Source organism: Fistularia commersonii, chromosome 20 (genome assembly GCF_037954325.1).
Source record: "Fistularia commersonii isolate RoL2024-O1a breed Wild chromosome 20, RoL_Fcom_v1.0, whole genome shotgun sequence".
Lineage (NCBI taxonomy): Eukaryota > Metazoa > Chordata > Actinopteri > Syngnathiformes > Fistulariidae > Fistularia > Fistularia commersonii.
In genome coordinates this window covers 4,942,339-4,962,593 of record NC_141303.1, presented here as the reverse complement: position 1 = coordinate 4,962,593, position 20,255 = coordinate 4,942,339, and the positions used below count along the sequence as shown (strand labels likewise).

General features: G+C 42.8%; 2 protein-coding genes across 2 annotated transcripts; one reads left to right on the top strand and one right to left on the bottom strand.

The window, feature by feature from the left end:
- The first annotated feature begins 767 nt into the window (after positions 1-767).
- On the top strand, positions 768-3,221 carry pou3f2a (POU class 3 homeobox 2a). Its single transcript, XM_086166939.1, has one exon. The coding sequence runs from the start codon at positions 940-942 to the stop codon at positions 2,101-2,103; it is 1,164 nt and encodes a 387-aa protein (XP_086023065.1). The 5' UTR covers positions 768-939; the 3' UTR covers positions 2,104-3,221.
- A 3,658-nt stretch (positions 3,222-6,879) lies between these two features.
- On the bottom strand, positions 6,880-19,817 carry faxca (failed axon connections homolog, metaxin like GST domain containing a). Its single transcript, XM_086167206.1, has 6 exons — positions 19,343-19,817; positions 15,206-15,341; positions 13,872-14,068; positions 11,790-12,007; positions 11,100-11,216; positions 6,880-10,619 (listed from the first exon to the last, which is right to left on the bottom strand). Exons 1-6 carry the CDS (start codon positions 19,600-19,602, stop codon positions 10,306-10,308), a joined length of 1,242 nt encoding a protein of 413 aa, XP_086023332.1. The 5' UTR covers positions 19,603-19,817; the 3' UTR covers positions 6,880-10,305.
- Between the last annotated feature and the right edge of the window lie 438 nt (positions 19,818-20,255).

Here is a 20,255-nt window from a genome sequence, read left to right as displayed (position 1 = left end):
GCAGACGAGCAGGTGGAAGGAAAAGGGGTGGGGAGGCGGGGAGCACCGTGGGCTCCTTTTCTCGCAGGCACCTCTCTCTGGCCCTGGGCTGCCCTCTTACCCCCTCCCTCCATCCCCTCCCACCCTTTCCTCCATTATTTGTCCCGCGGGCCGAACGCGCGACCCCAATGAGCCCTTTGGAACGGAACGAAAAGAAGAGCGATTGCAGCTGTGACGTGGGCGTTGTTGTTCTATTCACCGCGTTCGCCATGGCAACGGGGCAGAGGCCCTCGAAGCACGCAGACCCCCTTTTTTTTTTCTTTCTATGGACAGCGTCCCGAGGGCAGAGAGGCATTTAAAAAAAAAAGTCTTAAAGTGTCCCAAAATCTTTTTTTTTTTCTTCTTTTTTTAAATTCCATTTTCATCAAAACTATTCAAAAAAAATTGAACTCCAAAAAGAGAAAGTCGTGGATGCGCTTTCAACCCTATAAGCCTGACCCACTGACATAGATGTTAAAAGTTTCATTTTTTTTTTTGTTTTGTTTTTTTTTTTGTTGTTGTGCCTCCCCCCCTACACCTCCCGTGTTTGCACTCGCGGTCCGATCTCTCCCTCCACTTTTTTTTAAATTTTTTTGTATGTGTGTGTGTGTGTGTGTGTGTGTGTGTGCTCCAGCGTGCTGCAGGACCCCCGCTCGTATTGTCGGGCAGAGCGGTTGGGGGGTTCAGTACAATCTCCCGTGACCAATGAGCGGGGTGCTGTCAGGGGTAACCACATCTGTCAACCGTTCTCGGCCAATAAAGAGCGGAGCGAGGCGGACCACAGGTGCGCGCCTCTGCGTCCCCTTGGCACAGCGCCCTGGAGATGCTGGAGAGAGACGCCTCGCTGCCCCGTGGCGCAAAGGAGTTCCTGTCAAAGGCGGACGCCTTTTAACTCCACGCAGCACTCGGGCTCCGATAGTTATGGCGACCGCCACGTCCAACCACTACAGCGTCCTGAGCGCCCCCGGCAGCGCGCCGCCGCCGCACTCGGAGTCCGGGAGCATGCAGCAGGCGGCGGCGTACAGGGACGCGCACAGCCTCCTCCAGAGCGACTACGGCGCGCTGCCGGGCGGCGGTGGGCATCCGCTCAGCCACGCACACCAGTGGATCACGGCGCTGTCGCACGGCGGTGACGGCGCGGCGCCGTGGCCGTCCAGTCCCCTCGGAGAGCAGGACGTGAAACCCGTGCTGCACGACGGCGACCGCGAGGAGCTGCAGAACTCCAGCAGCCTGCAGCAGCAACAGCGACACCCTCACCTCGCACACCAGCAGGCGCATCACGACGCCAGAGCATGGCGAACCAGCACGGCCGCCACGCACATCCCCGGCATGGCGACGTCTGAGGGTCAGAACCTGGTCTACTCGCAGTCCGGCTTCGGCCTGATGCCCGCCGGGGAGCAAGGCGGGATGCACCACCACCCCCTGCGGGACGAGGACCACCACAGCCACAGCCCGCACCTCAGCGAGCACGGGGGTGGCCCCGGGGCCCACCAGCAGTCGCTGTCACACCACCACCAGCACGGGGGCCACCAGGACCAGTCGGACGAGGACACGCCGACCTCCGACGAGTTGGAGCAGTTCGCCAAGCAGTTCAAGCAGCGGCGCATCAAGCTGGGCTTCACGCAGGCGGACGTGGGGCTGGCGCTCGGGACCCTCTACGGGAACGTCTTCTCGCAGACCACCATTTGCAGGTTCGAGGCGCTCCAGCTCAGCTTCAAGAACATGTGCAAACTCAAGCCCTTGTTGAACAAGTGGCTGGAGGAGGCGGACTCCACGTCGGGCAGCCCGACGAGCCTGGACAAGATCGCGGCGCAGGGGAGGAAGCGGAAAAAGAGGACCTCCATCGAGGTGGGCGTCAAGGGGGCTCTGGAGAGCCATTTTCTCAAATGTCCGAAACCCGGAGCGGCGGAGATCAACTCCTTAGCGGACAGCCTGCAGCTGGAGAAGGAGGTGGTGCGGGTTTGGTTTTGTAACAGGAGGCAGAAGGAGAAGAGGATGACGCCCGCCGGAGGACAGCTACCGGGAGGAGAGGACATGTACGGGGACACCCCCCCCCACCACGGCGGGCAGACTCCCGTGCAGTGACCCGATCCGAGCGCCCCCTGTTTTGTGTTTGTTCGATTCCCCGCACCGGGACCGCCCGGCATCCGGACCTGAAGCCCAGTTCGAACGCCCACGGTACCCCCACGGACAGAGCCGGTGTGTGGCGGTGGGGTGTGGGGGGGGGGGTGTTTGTGGGGTGGGGGTGGGGGTGGGGTGGGGGGGATTTACAGTGGCAACCCGAGCACTGATGATGAAAATACGCAGAGCCGGATGGAGAGGTTTACACGCTGCGGAACTGCTGGTGTGTGCGAACCCAAAAAAAAAAGGGGGGGGGGGGGGACCCACGACAAAAAATACCTACATCGATCCCAAACGCGTTTCTTTTACCTTCCACGGGGGAAAAAAGGTGCAGACGTGCCGTCATGCAGTCGCAGGTCGCAGACGACGGGTGGGATGTGTCGTGGATGCGAGGCGTCCGTGGAGGAATAATAATAAGAATAATAATTAGTAATTATCAAAAAAAAAAAAAAAAACTAAAATGACGCTACGGGCACAAAAAGTCGCGACCAGTGGGTAAATAAACGCCATCTTTTCGTCATAACAAAAGCAACAGGGGTTCCTCGTAGAGGCTGAAATAGCAGGCACCTGCTGTACAATGATAGGAGCCAATACCAGCCTTCTATAGTTATTATAATTATTATTTTGTATTATTATTATTATAATTATTATTATTACTATTATTATTAATATCATCAGTCGGGACTGGTGATTAAATCCAAATTCACTGTGATGTATTGATGTGCAAATCCATATTTTTTATTTTTGGAGACCCTTTAATTGAAACGACATTCAGGATTCATTTAAATAATATTTATAATGATGATAACAATAATAATAGAAGTAATAATAATAATAATAATAATAAAAATAACAACAATAATAATAGTGGTTACCAGAGAGACTGGGTATTGGCTCACTCTAATGCTTTTCGTGCGCCTGTTTACACTGTGTTTATGCTCTTTGTTATTTCCTGTACTCTTTTTTCCAAAATGCTGTGATAAGAAATACCGAGCCTGTCCGGCTGGAAACCTTCAAAGCAATCCAGCCCATTTTTTGCCTTCCTTTCCTATGAAGAAGAAGAAGAAGAAGAAGACGATGATGATGAAGAAGAAGAAAATAGAAAACAAACAGAGCAACTTAATCTCTCCTGGTACCAGCTCCTGCCGCAGCGGCTTTATACTGTATGACTCATTCATTCACCGAGAAGACTATTTGTGGGATGTACCTCCATTCGTTTTTGTAAGGCTTCGTTTGTTTGTATATTTGTTTGTTGTTTATTTTCTCCTGTTAGTCTGTGCCAAAAAAAAAAGATAGAAAAAAAAACAAAACAAAAAAACAAACAAACAAAACCCCACAAACACAGACATGTGTTCTTGTGCCACTTAAATAATAACCTGATCTGGGGGGTGGGGGGGTGGGGTGGGGGGGTGGGGGGGTACATGGTGAGGTGGGTAGGTGGGTGGGTGGGGGGACGCAAAAAAATAATCCACGAGTAGTTGGAGAATAATTCTCTGATTGAATGCTTGAGAAATTATAGACTTGCAGGAACTCAGATGCAGCTCAAGGATGTGGGCGGTTGTGAAGTTCACCCGGGAGGACATTGAATACAGAAAGACGTCCAATTTATATATATATATATATATATATATATATATATATGACGTAATAGCATTTCAAAACATTTTGAATGTCTTTAGAAATGTCCAAAAAAGGCCGTTTTGATTTGTTTTACCTGCTAGATCAATCCAGCTGAGCGGTTTACGTCATCTTTTAATGATAACACCCCTTCTTTTTTCGCCTTATTTAAAAGCCCTCTATTCCATAATAATCCAATACTGTTATGGCTTGTGACATAACGATCACTGGAATCTCGACATTGTCGTAAATATAACCGCTCAAATCGTTCAGCTGAATTTGAGTTTCCTGGGTGGGGAAGGGGGTTCGGGGGCGGAGGGGCGGATGGAGGGGCACAAAACCAAAACAAAATAGTACTGACCTGAAATCTGTGATCAAACGAAGAGGAAAAAAAAAATCAACGATTGCACAATTTCTATATGCTTTTTGTCATTAAATCGTATTTGTTTTCTATGACACTGCAGCCTTTGAATGTTTATTGAGGGAACGCTAAGTATTTTTAATATTTGTTTGTTTCCAAGGTGCCTATAAAAATTACAAATCGTTATTATTATTGTTATTATTTGCTCGACTGTCGATCAGCTGTGAAATATCGCGCTCTCCCGGACGATTCCCTGACAGTAAATGGCCTAAATATCTGAACGATGCCACATTTGATGGATTTACATTGTCCTGCAGTGAAACTCCCTTTATGATTCCCACTAATACGTCTTATCCACGTGTAGTGTGGATTTGCAGGCCTGAAGGGTGTAAACAATCCAGTATGACGGAGTGCAGGTGGAGGACAGGAGGTGATGTAATGGGATTCATTTGGACACTTGTCTTGAATACAAACGATGCAATTATTATATATTTAAATATAAATATATTTATATATAAAAACACACACACAGGGAGGCAAACCACGTGAATCACTTCCGGTATTATACTCGCAATAAAGAGAAACTGCTTTGTAAAATTGAATAGTAATTGTGTTTCCAGCGAAAGAGGAGGCCCGTGAATCTAAATTTTGAGGCGAAATCTTTGTTGTTGTTTTTTTTTTTAATTTCCTATAAGTTTTAAAAATTGTTTTTTTTTGTTGCATCGGGATATTAGGTGTAATTTCAGAGAACCGGAGACATCTTCATCATATCCTCGTCCTTTTGTTTTCCTCGCTTGTCCAATATTTCATAAACTGATCGATGGACGAATTACAACTTGTCTACTTACGCCCCCCTGTGGAGGTTACACAAACTTCAGGAATGCAGGAGGCTTACTTGGGTCATCCTTTCATTCAGACTAAATTATTATTTTATTTTATTTTGTTTCAAATGTTAGGATTATGGTCATCAATGGGTTTATCATTACATTTTCTGTCTGCTTGCTGTTTCTGAAGATGTAGAGCCGAGCACAGGTGGATGAAAAACACTATTCTTCCACCTATATTGTTTCAATTTGTAATAATTGCAACCAAAAATGTTCTGTTCTTCGTATATAAAGTAAATGGGAAAAAAGGAATACTGTATTAGCTGGACAATATTACATTTGATGGGATTAATAACATGAAAAGTGTTGAACAAAAAAAAAAAAATCTAAAAAAAGACCTTTATCCATTTATTTTCCTAAAAAAATAATTCAGCAGATTTATTTTCTTAACTCATATTTAGACAGATGATTGAATTCCTGAGCGTTTTCAATTAAAAAAAGGTTCTCTGAGATGCAGTCACAATGCAGTGATAAAATAAATTAAAAGAGATTAAAAAAGATACTTTGTGAATTAAGTTAAATCTGAAACTTTCTTTTACTGTTTTATCTGTACTTTTTAATTCTTAGCCATAAATCCAAAGTTTGCTTGCATACTTAACAACTGAAAAGTTTGCTTTTCCATCGAGCAATTGAAAAAGGCCAACACCTCTGCAATAACCTCAGCATTTTGACTGTTACAGTGTGTCCTTTTAAGCTTTTTGTCCACTGAGTGTTGACGTGTGGCTGCAGGTACTCTTACTGTGATACAGGCGACTGCAATGACAGATTGTATTTTTTGTTCTGCAACTATTGTTTACTTTCACCTCTTATAACTTAAGTCCTAAGACATCTTATATTCTGTACCACACTGTGCAGATTTAGGACATCAATTTACATTGTATAGTGGAAAAAGGGAAGAGCATGATGAATTGTCAGTACAAAGACAAGACAAAAATGTGCGTGTGTGCGTGTGCGTGTGTGTGTGTGTGTGTGCGTGTGTGTGTGTGTGTATGAGTGCTAACTGAGGTCTAAATCCAGCTCGCTGGAGGACCCTGTTGCTTGGATTCTGTCCTATCAGCAGGCGACCATCTGCCCTCCTCCTGGCCCTCATGCTCCTACAGGCGTCCTCTGCATTATTCATATTTTTACACAAGCAAGTGCGCACACACACACATGCACGTGTGCACATGCGCGCGCACACACACACTCACACACACACACACACACACACACACACATATATGCATGCACATACACACTGACTGACTGACTCACAGACACCCTCTCCCCACTGCTCACAATGGTCCACTTTACCAATCATGCACATGTAGACAGTAACACACACACACACACACACACACACGTACACAAACACACACACAAGTCTGACACTGTATTCCATCTCTGACTCACCAGAGATGGTCTATACTCTGCTGTTATTGTCTGCTTTGAATTGTTTCTCCTGTCTTATGGGGATGGGGTTCTCTGAAGGATTCCACACAATGGCAGGAGAAATGTGTAGCCAAAGTCATCAAATATCATTCATCTGTCCACCCTGTGCCCTTTTCATGCCCGAAACCCACACTCCAGTCTCTGCAGCCTGGCTTCCACAACTCTCTTTTTGTCGTTTTCCCTGTCTTCCTTTCTCTCTGTCTTTCTCCAGAGCTCCAGCACAAGCACAAAGAAAAGGGCAGAGAACTAATCCTCCAGCATTGTTGGGTGGGCTTAGTATTGTCATATGGCAGCAAGCACACAGGGAGAGGGATTATGAGACAGATATATGCCCACGGATACTCACCTCTAAGTACCCGGATTTTTACAGAAAGACGCCTTTTATCTGCAGGTAAAAATTAAAACTGACCTCCTCCAGCACAAAAAGTGATGCAAAACAAGAGAAAAATACCACAGTTATATTTAATGAAATATTAGGAGTAAACCATTGTCATACAGCTGTTTCATCTCTAGGTATTATACATTCGTAGGAGTTTTTTTTTTCTTCTTATAATGTTACACAGTCCATCATATATGCCACGTTATTTGTATTCCTCTTATTTACACTTTGATGAGTTTCCACAAGTGTTTCAACACACACGACACAAGTAGACATTTAAATATGGCTTCTACAGTCTACAAGCAGAAATCTCAATGAAGTTGTGACATCTTGGCGGGGCTGAGCTCCCGTCGATGACGCTTAGCTGCTGAGGAGTTGAGATGAAATCGCCTGCAGTCACTTGTGTAAAAATAGTTTTGATATTTACTCGTTACATGTGGCATCTCCTGCTGACCTCCCTCTGCTGTTTCAGAGACTCAGGAGGTCATTATGGAGGTGGGTTTTGATGAAGGATGAATTTGCGGCGGATGAAGGCCTCACATGATGATTTGACAGGATGTTATTGTGACGTGGATAACATTTACTTCATGACATCTGAAAAACATGGACGCACATGCAATGACTGGTAACGTGAAAATATAGTTTGTCGAGTGCATGTCAACACAAGTCTACAGTACAGTAGAGTCTACAGTATTGCACGTATATAATCCAACTTTCCATCATGGAACAGAACACACATGACAAACTGTGCAAATTAACTCAATATTTCCCAATTTGAGAACATCCAGTATCATAAACAATATTTATAAATATAGAATAGAAGAAAATTAAATAAACAACTATGCTGGCACTCGTATAACGTCTTCAGGAGACAGTTTGAATAAGGCGAAATCAGACTTAATTCGAGAAGGCAAGAACATGCAGGCAAAGGGTTTTAAGACTGAATATGATAGTATTGGATTCTTGTCTGCAGCACAAACAAAGGCCTTGCTGTCACTCTATCCGCCTATTTGATGCTTCTCTCTCCTAAGTTATTGGTGATAGTCATGGTTTTGATCGAGGTCTTGAAAAATATTATAACACGGTCAAAATATATCAAACTGAGATGTAATTTATACATTATTATTTCTCTCTGTGTAACTTGCTGCTACATATTTTAAACTGCTACTCATCCAGTGCAGTCCCTCATAAATGAAACTGTATCAATGAGGGACTATTTGTACGCTGTATTTTGAAGATCAAAATGTTGTCTCAAAATATTAAATGTAAACAATGAATTGATTTAATCTAAGTCAAATATTTTGGGGAATGATAACATTTTGAAAAAAAGCCTGTAACTATACATTTTATAAGGATAATAAGCAGGATAATTTCTCATTTCAAAAATTCAAAATAGTGGGAAAGCAGTACATATTTTCTTGATATTTTAACCTTATAAGTAGAGATAAACTCATCTTTTGGTCCTTTTCAAGATAACATAACGTTATCTTTTAGAGTCTAAACATTAATCAGTTCTTATTCTGGACTTTGGATAAACCTATCCGAAGACGTCACATATTCTCTAACAAGTCAAACAACTAGAGTGACACTGAAGTCATGACAGTGTGAGTGTCATCGGGACAGTGGGCTGAGTGACACGTCCTCACTGGGTCATCATTTCATCACGGAGTGACTCATCCACACACGGGACAGACAACAAGTCTACACACAAACTGAATCAAACAAGTACAATCAACAGGCATTCTGAAGGCTGTGCATTTGCTGAACGACAAACACAGACCTGCAATTTGTAGCGTGCCCAATAGCAAACAGCCTATAATAATATCAACGTTGACATTTCGCCTGCTCTGGTGATGCTTCAGCTAACAGTATATGAAAAAAACCCAGCAGAAAAGATATTAAACTGACCCGGTCCCAGACCCAAAACATTAGCACTTCCAAGTTCCACTAGCTACATCTTTGTGTGGTTGATTTGGCACCAAAACCAAAAAACAGCACCACAACCTAAAAGTTAAAGTTAACCAAGGAAAGCAATGTGGAGCATAAAGGGAGACTCTCAGCAGCACGTACCAGCCATGCACCGTCTATCACAACCCAGACCCGCTTTACCTCTTTCTACATGATTGTTGACTCGCTCAAAGCAACGCTGCAATGCATGTAAAATGTGGAGATATCGCTAAAGCTTTTTTTTTGTTAAACCAAACAAGACACCATGTGTATTCAGCAAATGTGATAAAATGCTGAGTAATGACACAAACTGCAAGTGCTGATATGATCAGGGTATGCTGCTGCAATAACTATAGAGGGTTAGTAAAAAAAAAAAAAACATAAGAAGTTTGTGTTTTTATTACGAGGCCACATGAGGTATAGCTGCATAAGTGATATTGCAGTAATTAGACATGTATTCATGCTAAATTTTACTCAGAGATACAACAAATGACAGATAGAAATGTAATTTTAGGTCATAACATACATTTTCAATAAAATTGTAGTTACTGCAATTAGCCTCTGGAAGGCAGTAAGACTCTGGACACTTTTTTTTTTTGAAGGAACATTGCAACTCAATGAGAAATTCATCCACAGATAATAATCCTTACAATTAGACCAGATTCTTGCACTGACCGCTTAATGAAACAAATATGAAAATTCCATAGTTCATTTGGATAAAGAGGCGCATTTCCCAAAAAAGTTTGTTCTTTAAACAAATTGTTCTTCAAACAAGTTCTCATGGGGGTTTGCCTTTTCAGTCAGCTTTAAATGAGATTTTTCCTCCACAATTCAGATATGTGCCTTTTTCTGACGACAGACAAACCAAAGCACAGGACTCACAGGACAGGTCCGAGACCAGCGGAGAGGGGGTTCTGTTCCGTGTGATAAATTCTGCAAGACATTGTATTCATTATGAAAGGGATTTTCCAGAAGGAGCACCCAGAGTATTTACAACATATGACACAAGATTCAATATGTTCAAGCTATCTATACTATTTATAATCATATATATTCAAATATTCTATCTATCAAATATTTTGTATATTTACAGTAAATCTTGTCCATAATGAATACTGTACAGTTTCCTACACGTCAACATCGTTGCACAATGCGTTAAAGGTCCGGTTAGTCGATACACGCGCAAGACAAGGTGGTGTGATTGGTAATGACGGGTGGAGGCCTTACACACACGGGTGCCACAGTTATGGCGGTGTGACGACACGTACAAGTTGTGGCTGCGGATGACCTCGATCGTGAGGAGTTTCTCAGCAGCTGCGTCATTTACTCCCGTTCTTTCTCCTTTTTGTTATTATCTTTAGTTCCACTTTACTGTCATTAATATTCTGAGCTGCACTCCTCTCTTGATTCTTCTCCTCTGCGGAGACTCCGAAAGTACTTTCTGATATCGCTGTGTCCTACGAGGTAGGGGACGTTTACAGGCTTCCTACCTGCGGTGTGCGTATATGCTTGTAGCTATGTGGTGTGTATTATCTTTGTATGCTTTGTCAACACTTGAGATGGTCTATTTCAGAGCACTCTGTGTCCATGTCTGAGTCATACAGGGAGTGGCCTGTTGGGTCGCTGTCGGGTGAGGGCGGGTACACTTGTGGTGTGTGAATGTGAGAGTGATGAGTGTATGAGTGCGTGTCGTCCTGGGAAGTGTCTGAGCGGGAGTACAGGCCCAGGTCGGGGAGTTTAGAAGGTGAGTCGCTGTAGTCTGAAGTGTCTTTGTAGCGGAAGTCCTCCGGGTCCACGAACCACTCGGGCCAGAATCGCCGGCGAATACGCTCGCAGTACATGGCCAGGTTGATCAGCTCACCTGAGACACACACACAGACACACACACACACACACACATACACACACACACGCGCACGCAAGAAATTCATGACACGGACAAATGAAAATGTTTGAGAATGTATCCGAAGCCGAAGGAAAATGTTCTGAATACACATGTAAACATTACAGAGTCTATACAGAGTCCGTATAAACATTTTGAAAAGTTGCATTAAAAAATGTTATAAATTCATGTGAGTCATTTAAGAATTAAAAATATACAGAGTCCATATAAATATTTTGAAAAGTTGCATTAAAAAATGTTATAAATTCATGTGAGTCATTTAAGAATTAAAAATATCTGTTGATTTTAATGGATTTAATCACTTTGGATCATGGGATCCTCATGTGTGTTTCTTGTAAGGAATAGCTAAAGATTTTTTTTTTTGTGAAAATAAAAGCTAAATTATAAATCTCTGTTTCTTCTCATTTTAAAAATTGAATTTAATCTCAGCAACCTCACCTTTGATGAGCTGCTCTGGCCTAGTTCCCGGCAGAGTCCACATAGCCGGTGCCAGGTGACCAAACACTGCAGCATCTACTGTTGAAAGCTTTGAACCCATAAGGTATTTTTTATTACCTGAGAAAACAAGGAATAGTTTATTAATTAAATAACAAAACAAAAAAAAACAAACAAACAAAATAAAAAAGATAACCTCCAGGCACTGGCCTGTAATGCCCAACTCTACCACAAGAGCTCAGTGCACAGCCTTTTTATGCAGCTATTTGTTAAAGTACTCAGGACACACACACACACACACACACACACTGCACACTGCACAATGAGGTAAAACAATTTCTCTGTGAAGTCTCATATGCCTCTGAATGAGTGGATCATTTAACAAACACACTGCAGAGGCTTGCGAGAATAATCGGCATTCAGTTTAGACAACTTGGACACATGCACACGCTCACGCACAGAAAGACATCCAACCCTTCACTTTTTTACCAGAGAAAAATAAGTGTTTTTTGTCAGTAGAAATGCATGTCATAATTTTTGATAATGAAAACATCCTCAGTCTGAGGTCACAATAATCATATTGGATGGGAAACCGAAGTGATGCCTATCACGATGATGTTAATGATGTTTGGTTACAAAATAATGCATTCGCAAATGTGATCTAAATAAAAAAGCAATTTGCATATTACTCACCTAGCAGAGTGGCCAAGGTGCGCATGTCTTTCTCCATCAGGGCATAGACCTCATCTTTTGAGAAACGTCCAATCCCGTGTCCATACATTTCCCTCTTCACAATGCCGCCAGTCACGTGACTCAGGATCCACTTGAGCAAGTCACTCAGCGGCCCGCTCACTGCTAACATCTTCTGGGTCTCCTCCAGGTTGTCCACCCACTGACAGTAAGCTATGGTCCTGTTAGGCACACACAAGCACACACACACACACACACAAATGCACACACATAAATTGTGGGTAAATATTAGTAAATTGACAAAAACCCCGGTATTTAACAACCAAACTCATCAATGAGACCAAAGAAAAAAATCTAAAATTAAATGAAAAATTGCCTTCAAGGAATCAAAAATAATCAAAAGTCAAATAGAATTCGATAACCTTAATAATGCAAAGTACGTAATAACAAAAGCTTTCAATCAAAACACTTGGGAAAAGCCTTCTCCTTTTGGCTTTTCTCTTCAGGGGTCGCCAAAGCGTATCTACTTTCTCCATCTAACCCTGTTCTCTGTATCCTCCTCTCTCGCACCAACTACCTTCATATCCTCTCTCACTATGTCCAGAAATCTTCTCTTTGGTCTTTCTCTAGACCTCCTGCCTAGCAGCTCCAGTTCCAGCATCCGTCTACCAATATAATCACGATCCCTCCTTTGTACATGACCGAACCATCTCTGTCTGGCTTCTCTGACCTTCTCTCCAAAACATCTAACATGTGTTGTCCCTCTGATAGACTCATACCTGATCCTATCCATCCCGGTCGCTCCTGAAGAAAACCTAAGCATCTTCATCTCCGCCACCTCGAGCTCTGCCTCCTGTCTTTTCATCAGTGTCACTGTTGCAAGACAATATTGCTGTTCTCACCACTGTCATGTACACCTTTCCTTTCATTCTGGCTGACACTCTTCTATCACATGTTACCCCTGACACCTTTCTCCATCCATTCCAACCAATGTGTTTCTTTACCTCTTTTCAACACTCTCTGTTGCTCTGGACTGTTGACCATAAGCACTTGAAATCCTCCAACTTCTTGATCTCCACTCCCTGTGGCCTCACCGTACCTTGCAGGTTCCTCTCATTCACACACATACTGTATATTCTGTCTTGCTGCGACTAACCCTCATTCCTCTCCAGTACAAACCTCTACCTCTCTAGATTTTCCTCAACCTGTTCCCTGTTCTCACTAAGGTTCACAATGTCATCTGCAAACATCATGGTCCATGGGGATTCCTGTCTAACCTCATCTGTCAGCCTGTCCATCACCACTGTAAACAAGAAGGGGCACAGAGCTGATCCCTGATGGAGTCCCACCTCCACCTTAAACTTCTCCTTTACAACTTCAGCACACCTCACCACCGTCTAACAGCGAGCATACATGTCCTGCACCAGTCTAGCACACTTCTCTGCCACTCCAAACCTCCTCATACAATCACAGTTACTCTCTTGGCACCCTGTCGTAGGGTTTTTCTAGGTCTACAAAAGCACAATGTTGCTCCCTCTGACCTTCTCTGTGCTTCTCTTTTAGCATTCTGAAAGCAAATACTGCATCTGTAGTACTCTAGAAACACTTGGAAAAAATAATTTTGTCAAAAAAAGTGTTATCCAGGTGGGGCAATTAGTTTGAACAAAAACCATTGGTTCAACCCATTAGAGATTGCTCAGGTTTTAATTTGCAATTAAAACTAATTTTCAGGACTACATCTATTTATATTACTGCAAAATCAAGAACAGGATAAAACGCCATAAAAATGTAAATCAGTTTTAAATTAAACACTTCTTTTCATGTAACTGAAGAAATTTTGGTGTCAGTATCAAAGCTATTCAACTCCATGACACAAGAAACACTTGTAATAACTTCACAGAAAGTACATCCTCCTGAATGAGCCCGCTCTAGTTTAGTTTGGTTAGAATTTCTGAAGTTTCTCACAGGTCACATTGCATCTGTGTATTTAAACTTAGTCAAACCGAATGCTACCTCTACGGATGGCACTCCTCAAACTCAACTGAGCGTCCAAGAAAATGTCTCTGACTTTGAATGGTCCCTCACCAGTAGAAATGCTCCTCCACCATTTTGGTTATGGCGCGAGACATGGCCCTCTCCTGTGGCGTCAGGGTCTTGTTGAGGCTCACACCCAGCCTCTCCTCCAGGAAGTCGATGATGAATTCAGAGCCACAAACCTGCTCCTGGTTGTACTCGATCCATGGCATTTTCCCCTGTGGTGAGAGCTTCCCATCAAAGTAGTTCTGGAGGAGCGTGAGGGCAGAGAGGAGACGGGAAGGCATCGGGAAATGAAAGAGCATCGAGTGGGAATTAGGGAAGAAGAGGAGGGAGGGAAAAGACATTATGAGGGAGAGGAAGATTAAGAATCTGGGGAGAGAATGTGGTCATGTTTGGTTGAAGGAGAGTTGAATTGGGTTGAGAGTAAATATTAAGCGGTGGAGAAATAAAATGGATGAAAAAAATGAAGGAGCTGTTTTGGTAGATTAAAAAATTTAAAATCATTGCAAATACCAAAAGGTCTGACAAAGAAACTCGTAAAAATTATCATCCAACAAATGGGACCAAAAAACAAAAAGAAAACACAAAAAAGATCAGCAATTCTCAAAAGTAAAAGAATCCATCTTAAATCAGCAACAAAAAAAAGCACCCAAAATCAAGCAAATAAAATTAGTCCTAAAAATAGCTGTAAATCGGTAAGAATTACATGAAAATTATGGAAAAAATAACTCCAGACTAGCATAAGAGGAAAATCACATGAAAAAAAAAAAGAAAAAGAAATCATAGCATCAACTTCATAAATTAAAATATAATTGAACTACATCTCTTTCGGCAGAGGACAAATTTAATTAATTTAATTGTTTAATTCAAAAGGACAGTTGCAATTGGAGGACTTCTGGGTCCTCCCGGTTCTTTCCCCAAAGACCAGATAATAATCTGTACATGCAGAGACTCCTTTTTTTTTTTGCTTGTGCTTTATTATATATTTCTATAAAAAAAATATAGCCAATAGAAACCTTTAGTGTTAATGTGAAGTCACCAAAGCATTTGAATCTATTCACCATTGACGAGAATAATTCTCAAAATTAAAATCATGTATCCAGTGTTGGATACTGTGAAAGTTGGGTGAATCTTAAGTAATTAAAAGTTAGATAAGTTAAAAGTCTAATTAGATTTTAAAAACATTAAATCATTAAAAATCGTTTCTATCATGTGCAATCCAACAGTTTTGAAACAGCGAAGAGGCATGTTAGAATATAACAATACCGTTGTCACCTTGCCTCGAGTCTATCAGATCACCAAATAAATGATTTCTAAGAGTTAATTAGAAACAAAACAAATGAAACGGCTGAGTAATTTTCTTCTCTCAGACATTTAGCTACCTGGTAGGGCAGGTCCACCATGCGGAGGTAGGTCTCTGTCTTAAGGCAGAAAGGGGACAGAGAAGGGACGCCGGTTCTGGGCCTGGAGAACTGATGGAGTATGATGGCATCCTTGGAGTCCAACTCTTCCTCTTTTCTATGAGAAAACAGAAAGATGTTGATGTTGACGAGGACGACGGCCAAAAGATTAAAATTGAAGGATGCAGGACTTCACATGAAGATATACTTTTAGCATTTAACGTTAGGTTGGACAGTATATCAAAATAAATCATATCCTCTGCCTGAAATATAATTCAATTCAATTCATTTCTATTGTAATATTTGTAATATTAATATGGATTAATTAATTTTTTAAATTAATATTAACATCTTTATGTCCATATCAAGACAAGGGAAATTCTAGTATTTACATTTTAATACTTACAATTTTATTCACGGTCAATGTAGAATTCATATAATATATAATATGAAATGTATAATATGTAACATATCTTCTTCCTCTCCTTTTAGATTTTCCCTTCAGGGGTCACCACAGTGGATCAACCTTCTCCATCTAACCCTATTCTCTGTATCCTCCTCTCTCACACCAACTACCTTCATATCCTCTCTCACCTTGTCTCGAGTCTATCAGATCACCAAATAAATGATTTCTAAGAGTTAATTAGAAACTTCCTCTAGACCCTCTGCCTGGCAGCTCCAATTCCAGCATCCACCTACCAATATATTCACCATCCTTCCTCTGTACATGACCCAACTATCGAAATCTGGCTTCTCTGACCTTCTCTCCAAAACATCTAATGTGTGCTGTTCCTCTGATAGACTCATTCCTGATCCTATCCATCCTGGTCACTCCCAAAGAGAACCTAAGCATCTTCATCTCTGTCACCTCTAGCTCTGCCTCCTGTCTTTTCGTCATTGTTACTGTTTCTAGGCCATACAGCTTCGCTGTTTCCTTTCATTCTGGCTGATACTTTATCGCAAATTACACCTGACACCTTTCTCCAGCCGTTTCAACCTATGTGTCTCTTTACCTCTTTTCCACACTCTCCATTGCTCTGGACTGTTGACCCTAAGTACTTGAATTCCTCCAACTTCTTGAACTTCACTCCCTGTGGCTTCACCTTTCCTCCCGGGTTACTTTCATTCACACACATATATGCTGTCTTACCTCCACCTCTAGATTTTCCTCAACCTGTTCCCTGTTCTCACAATGTCATCTACAAACACCATGATCCATGGAGATTCCTGTCTAACCTGTCCATCCCCACTGCAACAAAAAAGAGGGTCAGAGCTGATCCTTGATGGAGTCCCACCTCTACCTTGAACTTCTCTGTTACCCCTACAGCACACCACACCACTGTCTCACAGTGAGCATACATGTCCTGCACCAGTCCAACATTCTTCTCTGCCACGCCAAACAAGTTAATCTCTTGACATCCAGACAAATTCTTCTTATATATAATAAGAGGAATTTCTCTTGGGGGTTCACCCTGGACTTTTGCTAGTCGATCACTCTTTTATGCACACGTCATATAGAGACATACAACTATTCAAGCCCTCATTCATGCTTTTGGACAGTTTGGAGTCATCAGACTCAGAGAGAACCCACGGGGGAACACATCAACTCAACATAGTGGGATCCTACCAGAAAACTTCCTACTGTGAGGTGTGAGTGCTGACCACTCCACCACCCTCAAATGGGCAATGAGTCACCTTCAAAAATCATATGGAAATGACCAAAAAGGAACCATTTCTTTTCAAAATGGCAAAAAAATTGACAAACCTGTGATTCTTTTTGTGCTAAATTGAAAATAAAAAAACTGTCGACCCATTATCAGCCAGTATTGAAGTAACACGAGGGGGTGAAAATGGGTTTAAATGACACCACTATGTTTTTTTGCTCAAGAAGCAGCATGTTCCTCTTCCTGGCCCCCAGGAGGTCTCAAGAGAATCAAAGCAAAGAAATACTGTGCCTTCCTAGGAGTCAAGAACCGTCTGACTGTTTTTGCAGTCACAGTCCTAACACAATTCCAAGTTGGGCACAAAAAAACAAGTGATTGAATAAATGGAGTCACAGTGATGGACTCAACAAATCAAATAATGTGAAACCAAACCCCTTTAAGTGTCTCTAACCGATTTTCAGCCCTGGCCTCTTTGTAACAGCTTAGGGGAGGGAGAATCACAATGTCAAAACAATTAGCACGTCCTCCGCTGAGAGATAATTGTGCGTCCATGTGGAAGCTCATGGGAAAACAAGACGACTCAGTCGAGTCCAGAAGCAGCAGCGCGTCCACGTGGTCACGTGCATGAGCCACAGATTGTATAAGAGTGGATGTGGCGACCAGCATGCCATCACTGCTTCTTGTTAGTTGGGAAATTTTAAACCAGTTGCTAAGAACATGTGTGTAGCACATTTCTTAATTCTCTCTGCACATTCAAGCAATGTCTGTTCATATAAGTAGACGCAAAAAATACGATATAAATATGATATATGATGGAAATATCTCAGGTATTGGAGGCTGTGCAATATTTCACTGTTCACTATGTACATTGGACTCACTATATAGATATAGATATAGATATAGATACATGTGTGTGTGCATGTTTGTGTGAGTTTATATATATATGTGTGTTTGTGGTTGTGTGTGCGTCCAAAAATACCGCCACCCCAATTTGTAATATTCGATGTAGCATTTGAATCTGCGCCTCACTTCTGTCATTTATTCTCTTTGTGCATGATTACTTCATATACACACATACATGTATGTGTATATCTATATGTGAGTGCATAAATATGTGAGAATGTATATGTGTGCACACATATGTGTGTGTATGTATATGTGTGTGCACACACAAACAAATATATATATACACGTATATGCCATGTGCAATCATACTGTCATCCCAATGTGCAATATTCTACGTGGAAATCTCCACCTAACTTCTTTAGTTGGTCCACTGTGTGTATGTTTACTTTTATCATTGTCTGTATCTGAACTGTGTGTGTGTATGCAGTGTGCAAGCTTGTGTGTATGAGAAAAACGGACGGAAAATGCAGCCTGATTTTGTCGTATCGAACATTACAATGGCAATAAGGCTTTTCTTTCTGCATTGTGTTCCTGTCAGGATGGGCTGCAAGGCGTTTCAGCACCACGGACAGCTCCTGTTACCAAACTGTTATACAGAGAGGCTGACCGAACGCCGCGTCCACTCTTTTACGCAACATAGTGGGAGCTGTCCGGGATGTGTGGTGCTGAAATTTGGGGCTAACAAACGGAAAACACACCTCTTATTTTCTAATGCATGTAAAACATAAGGGGATCGGGAAAGTAACACACACACACATGCAGACACAAAAACAGCTTCTCAATCCACAACCCCGTTACGGGCTGCATCTTTAACAACAGCTGCGTATTACGGATTTTGTGAGGAGCCTTGACGTTGAGCATCATTTAAAATGATTTAAAACGACCACCCTCCTGCTCAGGATGTAGTTTTTCAGCTTTCAGATCTCCAGCCGGTTTGTCAACAGCAGCAGGCCCAGCCGCCGAGCCGCTGCACATATTACTGACAGGAGGCGCTGACCCTGCGCGCAGTCCTTTTGAATCCCGTCAATATTTGGTTTGATTATAATAGCGGATTATTCATCGTGCGTGTGTCTGTATGCCACACTGACGCACACTCGTCCTTGACCTGCTGCAGCCATAACGTCAACATAAACACCGAAGACAGCCAATAACCCAACAAACGCACAGCTGCGGATTGAGCGACGCAATATGTGGAATAAACCGTTCATTAACATTATTTTCAATGAGATTTCCTGCTGAGGCCAACGGGAATAAACGTGCAGATCTCATGTGTATTGTTTGTATAATTGGGGGTGGGGTGGGGGTGGGGGGTCTGTTACATCACAGTTAGCGACTCACGATTCCACATCCCCCCCGCCCCCCACCCACCTAACCAGACGAGATTAAGTAATTTCAAAATACATAGTGGGGAGGAGGGGAAAGGGCTTGGTGAAGTATGTTTTAAATTCCGGGTGCTCACAAACACTGTGCAAAAATGTGTTGATCTCTGCACTGCAGGCACTCCTTAGCAAATGTTGTTTTTGTTTTTTAATTTTATTTATTTTTTTACCTGATGGCCAGCAATTCGTGCAGCAAATAGGCGGCAGCGGCAAGCAGAGCCCCTCCGGTCAGATATAGTGTTTTCCTCCACCACGAGTCCGAACCCAGAGCGGACATGATCCCGCCGTAATCCTGCAGAGGGTAGGCGATGATGTACCCGTAAAACGAGAGCTGCTCATCGGAGCCCGGCAGGCCGGAGGAGAAGCTCTGGTTCTGGCCGAGATCAACCACACACGACCGCGTCCAGGCGAACCCGACGCGCCAGCACATCCTCTCGGTCCGCGGCCACTTTCCGCCTCACTTTGGCAGGTCGGGGCTTCATCGGTGCTGAGGGGTCGAGCGGCCCGGCCCCGGTGCGTGGAAGAGCCCGCTGGGCACCAGCGCCAGGCCCGGAGCTTGTCCCCGCAGCGGGGTCGACATCCCCCGCAGCCCGCTCGGAGCTCGCTGCTCGCAGGATCTCCCCCCCCCAGCACCCCAACCACCCTAGATCGCAGTCAAGTCAGACAGAAAAACCCCAACAGGGCAGCTAAAGAAGCCCTTCAAAATAAAACTTCGCTGTTGTGCAACATTATTTGAACGATGCAAAAATGCAGTGCAGGCAAAATTATTTTGCGTTAATATTTTCCGTTTCAGAACCAAACTATTTATAAGGATAAATCATTTTTTATTGTGAGTCAAATAAGAATGTTAACATTCGATTGCTCCATGTGGACATATGTATTTGCGATATATAAAATCCAGGATCAAATCATATCCTAGCGATCAAACCATTTCAACAAGCATTATTTTTATCATTGTCAAGGCTGTACAGAGACAAATTAATGCAGGACACTGTCCGAACATCTAAATATAGTTAATATACCTTTAAACCTTTCAAGAGTGCATGTTACACCTCTTTTTTATGAAAACTTAGGCAGGGGGTC